This window comes from Amborella trichopoda, chromosome 5 (genome assembly GCF_054954075.1).
Source record: "Amborella trichopoda isolate Santa Cruz 75 chromosome 5, AtrichopodaSantaCruz75HAP2 v2.0, whole genome shotgun sequence".
Classification (NCBI taxonomy): domain Eukaryota; kingdom Viridiplantae; phylum Streptophyta; class Magnoliopsida; order Amborellales; family Amborellaceae; genus Amborella; species Amborella trichopoda.
The window spans coordinates 4476955-4483574 of NC_142340.1; the positions used below are offsets into that span (position 1 = coordinate 4476955).

Here is a 6620-nt window from a genome sequence, read left to right on the forward strand (position 1 = left end):
AATCGGCACGGGATAACTGATTCCCGAGTCGAATCGACCGATTTCGTGCCGACTCGGCAATTTTTAAACCACTGGTTTTAGCAGAGATGTTCATCCAACTTTAAGAGCACATTTACTGACATTATTAACTTGGTTTTACACTGTGTTAATACTTCACACAAGCAAACAGAATAATCAGTAACCAAGACAATTAATGGCAATAAAATTTTCAAAGATAGTCATGTAAGGAATGACTCTTAATTACTGCGGATTATTTGCACATATCAGTTAAGCAAAAATAATATTGCACATTTCACTCCTGTAAGCTAATCAAACTCCTCTTTGTTTATAGTAAAGTTGGGCTCAAAGTCATCCATAGATGATCTTCACAGATAAATTGAATCACAAAGCAGTTTTCAGGTCATTCAGTTGCAATAGTTTCTTTTGTAATGTGAATTTCAGGTTCCTTTGGGCTACTTACACGAGTGAAATATATAGGAAAATAGCGACCCAATATATCAAAAGCATCTTTTGCCACACTGGGATCTGGAAATACTTGCACCAAAAGCTCAACAACATGAAACACAAGCATCAAGCACCGAGGATCCTTTTCTTCATCAATTGCAGCAAGAACTCCATATACCAACTCATCATCCTACAAATAAAAATAAAGACTTCCTTCTAAATTAGCAAGATATAATAAAACTAATAAATAATAAAGAAAAAAGAGTGCTTAAGAGTGCCAAATGCCTAGTCTTGAGAAAACACAGTGGATGCCCCAGCTAGGTATTGAATACGGTCCACAAGGTGTGGTAGGTATCTAAAACACAGGATCTGTATTGTATAATATTCACAGGATGTGTAAGGTGTGAATAAAACTACAGTACTTGATCTCCATTGTCTATCTTGAGAACGAATAGTTGATGCCCTGACTATTTATTGTATAGCATACACTAGATACGAGGTGTACTCTTCCCCCTAACACGTAATACGGGAAAAAAGAAAAAAGAAAAAAAAAGATACATAATGTTGATGATGTCCGATGGATTTACCAGCACAGAAATTACAGATGGAAACTGATCCAAAAGACATTCCAGAAGTTCAAGGCACAACTGCAAGAATATTTCAAATATGTGAGTAATACTGAACTCATGAACATCAGACAGATAAATTATTCTAAATATTGTCATAGGAGAAGAGTTTTCATGACAGGGATAACTTATATTCTAGAAAGGTCTTGGGATAAATGGCTCACAAGGCGATCATGCAGTGCTAAAGCCTGCACTTGTATATTCAACAAGAAAGACTTGGTAAGATTTATTAGATCGTTGTCTGAGATTGTGCCAGTATGACTCTTTCTTCTCAAAAGTGCCAAACAACCAATAAACGCTCCTCGTAAAGCTTGCCAATCTGCCTGATGGAAAGAATTGAAAATTATGATTCTTGAAGAGGCAAAGAGAAGTACAGCATTCGGCAAAAGCACTAAAAATAGATACATAAGCCAATATACAGGGTCCAAGTATCCAATGGACCCAAACAAAGTCATGCTTCCCACATAAGGACATAACTACAATCAAGCGGCATGGTTTCTTAATAAAATTGACAAAATCAGAATGGTACACCTGAAGCATGGTGGGCTCATACCCACAGGTCCAAGGATCAAAACCTGGAGTGTGGCCAAAAAAAAAAATGTTTCTTTGAAATATTATCTATGTTTACAGCTACCTGTGGTCTTCCTGTCAGCACGGCAATTGCCTAATCATAAGAGGAGGAAGCCATAAAATTAACTCCAAAGTTACAAAACTTTTACGTACAGTTTACAGAAACATAACATACTACATCCTAAAATTTTTGGTGATGGTGAAAGTTCTTTCAATTCTGAAATGTCACTCTCTGCAATTCATAATATGCCTGCTATGCCCATTATTACCAGCATTCCATAAATCCACAATTTTTTTTTGCTCAGATTCCTTTTTTGTGCTCCTATTCAAATGGAACAAACCAACACATATGTACATGCACCGGATTTTTGAAGCACAAAAATATGAAATATGAAAGCTTATAATTATAATATACACATTGCAAAGTTCTAAATGAAGTCATAAGTGAATAGAAAACTTATAATTCTAATATTGACATAGTGAAGTTCTACATGAAGTCATAAGAGAACAGACCCAATAGATACCAACACCAACACAAGCATTCAATGAGCGAATACAAAGTACTATTTCAAACTCACCAGTCGAGATGTGAAGAATTCAGTCAAGCTATGGATTATAGCTCCATCTATCGGCTTTGAAGCAAGATAACTAAGAAGTTCGGCTACAAGAAGTATGCCTGTAGTGTAATTGTAAAGCTAATTGAATATATGATTAAAACAGAAACTGTGATTTTACAAACATATAGAGCACAAATGACAATATACACAGCCCAAAATAATATTGATAAGCTTTCAGAAAATAAAAACCATGGCGACTTAACTCGAATCCCAATATATTGATAAACTCATGGAAAGTAGAAACTGGCAAGTAAAACACAAAATAGGAATTTGAAATATTGTTATAATTAAGGAAACAGGATCGAAAAGGCATCTATTTGAGAACAAATCATGTTCTCCATTGTGCTCATAGGACATCACAGCATAACATAAACAATATAGGTGAAACCATTAAAACAGACGCATGGAAAGAAGAGAGTAACACCCATATGAAAATGAACTCTCCAGATGTTTGACACCTTATTTATTTTATCCTTTATTAATTAGAAAAAAAAAACCCTCAGATTCCAAGTCTCTTAAGCTGGATTTTAGGTTCACTCTAATATATTCAAAGAAAAGGTTCACTTGGATACAAGTTTCCCCCAACCACATCCACAAATAAGAACATGATCCTACTTTAAGCCTTTCAATGTTACAAGGCATTGAAAACATAAATAAGTAATAACTTATGTGTGCGTTTGTTTATGTATGAAATAGAAGAGCTTTAAATCACTTGATAAGAGGCTACAAAAATTACTGCTAACCTCGCCTGCATACAAGTTTCGCCCGCCAAGGTTAACCAAATTCACAATTAAGAATGTGACCCAATTAAGCCTTTCAATATTAAGAGGCACTGGAATCTAAATGAATGATATAGCATAAAAAAGCTCTAGGTCACTTAACAAAAAGATACCAAATATTAACAAACTATACAGATGTGTATACAATAGATAATGACCTTCTGAAAACAATTAAGTCCAAAGCACTGCTGCAAAAGATTCAGTGTATACTCAACCACGAGTCTAGAAGACAAGATGTCCACCCAAAAAAGGGGAAACCGAGAGTGAGAACCAAAAATTTAAAAAAGATGAAAGGTGAACGCCAACATATTACATAAGACAAATGAATAAATTTTACACACTAAAATTAATTGTGAAGATGGCACGACAATTTTAACAATCCAAACATAATAAAGCAAAATTTGGATAAAAAAACTAAAACCATTAGCAACATCAATAAGAATCTGAGAAACTGATCAATGTGGGAGTAGGGTTCCAATAATTCTCTAAAAGTAATCAAATACTAAATGTCAGAACTCCCACAACACACTTGATCTACATACACACACACAAACCAGGTTTTTTAATGTGTATTATGCATTCCTTTTTCTGTTTTCGTGGAAGTTGTGAAACGCAGAAGGAATAATAGAGATGTACATACCAACTATATAAAACTAAGGCCATTTAAAAAGTAAGGTAATTCCATAGAAAATTTTGAATTTTTTTTCTTTTTTACCTCTTGAACGAACTGAAGCATCTGTAGTGGTTAAATACACCTCCATCTCCTGAACCTGCATTTTGTTTTATCTCAGTCCCCTTATAAATGAAACTAGAAGTTCGGGACCGTCCTTGCCAAACATATAACAATGCCAATACTCACCAATGCTTCTAGCGTTAAGGTATCTTTCTTCATAAGTGTAGCAATTACATTAAGACTAGCATCCTACAAAAATCACAAACCAAATAATCTAATCGTAAGTATTAACGGAGTAAGAAGCTCTTCAAATACTAAAAGCTAAAAAAAGGCACAAGCCACAGGTAACTGAATGTCTATACACAATTATCCTCATATTTTATTCAATTTTTGTGCGGAAATTGAAAGTGATTATACAAAATTAAATGCAGAGCATGTGTTTTTGGTGCTGTTTTGACATTTTTGAAAAACAAAAGTCGTGGCAACAACAGTAAGGTGAAGCCAATGATAAAGATTAAAGTGTAATAGAGCGAGACAACACACTCCATGAAAACCTATAAGAGAGAGAAACCAAGGAAAATTCGTGAAAAATGAAACACCCCATGAACAACAAGACAGAGAAAACAATGACTGAAAAAACTCCCAAAGAGAGAGAGAAGACCAAGGAAATTTTTTAAGAGAGAGAGAGGGGGATCATTAACAATGAGAGAAAGAAACAGTACATGAAACAACTACAAGATACAGACAGGCCAAGGAACAATGCAATCGAGAAAAAACATATCAACAATAAAAAGTGCACGAACAACTATAAGTGAAAACGACTACGCATAATTCGCAAAAGAGAGAAATACTGCATGAACAAAGAGAGACAAAGACCAAGACAAATTGTAAGAGAGAGAAAACACCCCATTAACAACTGTTAGAGAGAGAAAATGCAGCAAATAAAGTAGGAGAGAGAAAAACCTTCACCTGTTGATCCTTAGAGCGCGAGGGGTCGACGAAGACTTCAACATGCGGAATCCAGGAGGCGGTTGACGCCATTTCTGAGCAGGTTTCGAGGGACACTATGCTTACTAGGGTTCTCGAGGTTTCAGGAACCAAAAATTTACAGAGATTCCCGCGAAACGCAGGTATGTTTAAAGGACGCGTTTTTTATGAATCCTAGGAGTTATCTGTAGATATGCATCCCATCCCCTCTTTATGATCTTTTTTAAACGAATTTTGCATTTAATTTTTTAAGCATATATAATCCAAAGATTATTAATATGTAAAAAATTAATTTTCAAAATTAAAAATAATAATTTTTAATGTTTGTTTTTTTATTGTTTTTAGATGCACCACTCAAAAGATGCAAATGTACACATTTATCCCGTTGACTCATAAAACAATTTTCTATTTTTCAAAAGTAATATTTCTTTTCTTTTCTTTTTTTGGGTTAGATATGGAGGGAATTTCAGGATTTTACATCGAATTTTATAGGGAAATTATCAGAAATATATCTTTATTTTCGCCTAATTGAAAATAAACCAAACGTTTATAAACCTCATCTACATCCTTTTTATGACATCTTTTTTAAAAGAATACCCTTCAAAGAAGTCGTATTATTGTGAAGCCCTAACATTATAGTACTTTAAGTACTATAATGACTACCCCATTTTATATGCCATTTTAAATGATGTGATAACTCAAAGTATTTTTGTTTACGATGAAAATCAGACAGATCTTCCGACGAAGATCTCACGGATTTTGACACCTTAAACTGATAAAAATAATGTGGTAGAAAAAGTGGGACAAATCGAATTCAAATCTAAGGCCAGATCTGCCCAGAAACGAGCAGATCCACTCTCAAATCTGTGGCAGAGCCAGCATGATCTAAAACATTAAAACACGAGTTCAAAGCAGCAAACTGAAAAAAATTAATCAAAATAAAATCAAAACAATAAAAAGAAGAAGACAGAAGGGATAACAGAACAATACTAAATCGGGCCGGATAGCCAGGGACTCTCGAGCCTTCAAGGGCTCACCCATATCAAAATCAACATCCTCTTTGCCTCTCTGATTCAGAAGTTGACTAGAAGATCTCTGATTTAAAATGGTTGTTGTGCCCTAGAGATGATTGAAGAACTAGGGTTCTTTAGGTCTAGGTTAAGGTTTCTCAAGCTTAAGGTTAGGGTTTTAAGATTAGGGTTTCATAAGCTCATGAAGTGAAGAGGTCCAGGGCCCAAGTTTCTTTGAGCAAAGGGGCTAGGGTTTCAATCTTCCTCTTCTCCTCCTAAATGGCCACAAAAATGAGGTTTTATAAATTGAGATTGTTTGGAGAAGGGAAACCTTCCATCACCAGCCAATCGCCAACCCTATGCCTTCTGGGGTCCCAGGTCTGGGTGATACTAGTAGTGTCGCCCAGCCAAAGTGAGGGAAAGTTGGCCCAAAATGGCAGGGGATCATTCTTATGCGAAGCAGTCTAGGCTGGGGCCAGGTCAGGACTGCCCAATATGGCAACTTTCTGCCCAGGACTGACCAGTAAGTTGTCCTGCCAAAAACGGAAGATTTCGGGTCAAACTGGGTTGGGCGACACAAAGTGTGTCGCTCAGGCGATACACGATGTGTCACCCAGTCTGGTGGAAGGCACAAAGCGTGTCGCCCAGTCTGAGTTGGGCCACACTAGTTGTGTTGCCGAAGCTAAAATTGACCGAAATTGAAAATTTTCAGCTCAAGTGTATAGTTCAGGCTGTTGTGAAGCTCCCAAAGAAAATTTGGGTCAAAAAGAGTTATTTTACATTTTTTTTTTTTTTAAGTAAAATAGGATGTTTGCAGGATTTTGGGACAAAACAGGGTATCTGCATGGTTTTGGGTAGGCAGAATGGTTCTGGGTCACAGGGTAGGTTGTGTGGACTATAGATTTAGGTTTACT

At 35.8% G+C, this 6620-nt stretch overlaps 1 protein-coding gene across 7 annotated transcripts in view; it reads right to left on the bottom strand.

Annotated features, from left to right (window-relative positions):
• The window catches only part of MET18 (ARM repeat superfamily protein), a 40392-nt gene extending 35487 nt beyond the window's left edge, over positions 1-4905 (bottom strand). For 4 of the 7 annotated variants that reach the window (XR_016055696.1, XR_016055695.1, XR_016055698.1 and 1 more), the window contains exons 1-7: positions 4679-4892; positions 3896-3958; positions 3752-3806; positions 2219-2316; positions 1235-1393; positions 1032-1091; positions 461-634 (exon numbers count right to left, since the gene is read on the bottom strand). Coding sequence is in view for 2 of the 7 variants with exons in the window: in XM_006853630.4 (XP_006853692.3) it covers positions 461-634; positions 1032-1091; positions 1235-1393; positions 2219-2316; positions 3752-3806; positions 3896-3958; positions 4679-4750 (681 nt within the window). In the remaining 5 variants the exon portion in view is untranslated. Of the gene's footprint in view, positions 1-460; positions 635-1031; positions 1092-1234; positions 1394-2218; positions 2317-3751; positions 3807-3895; positions 3959-4678 lie in introns of all 7 variants that reach the window. The other 3 variants (XR_016055694.1, XM_006853630.4, XM_088867009.1) reach the window with 3 other exon arrangements.
• Between the last annotated feature and the right edge of the window lie 1715 nt (positions 4906-6620).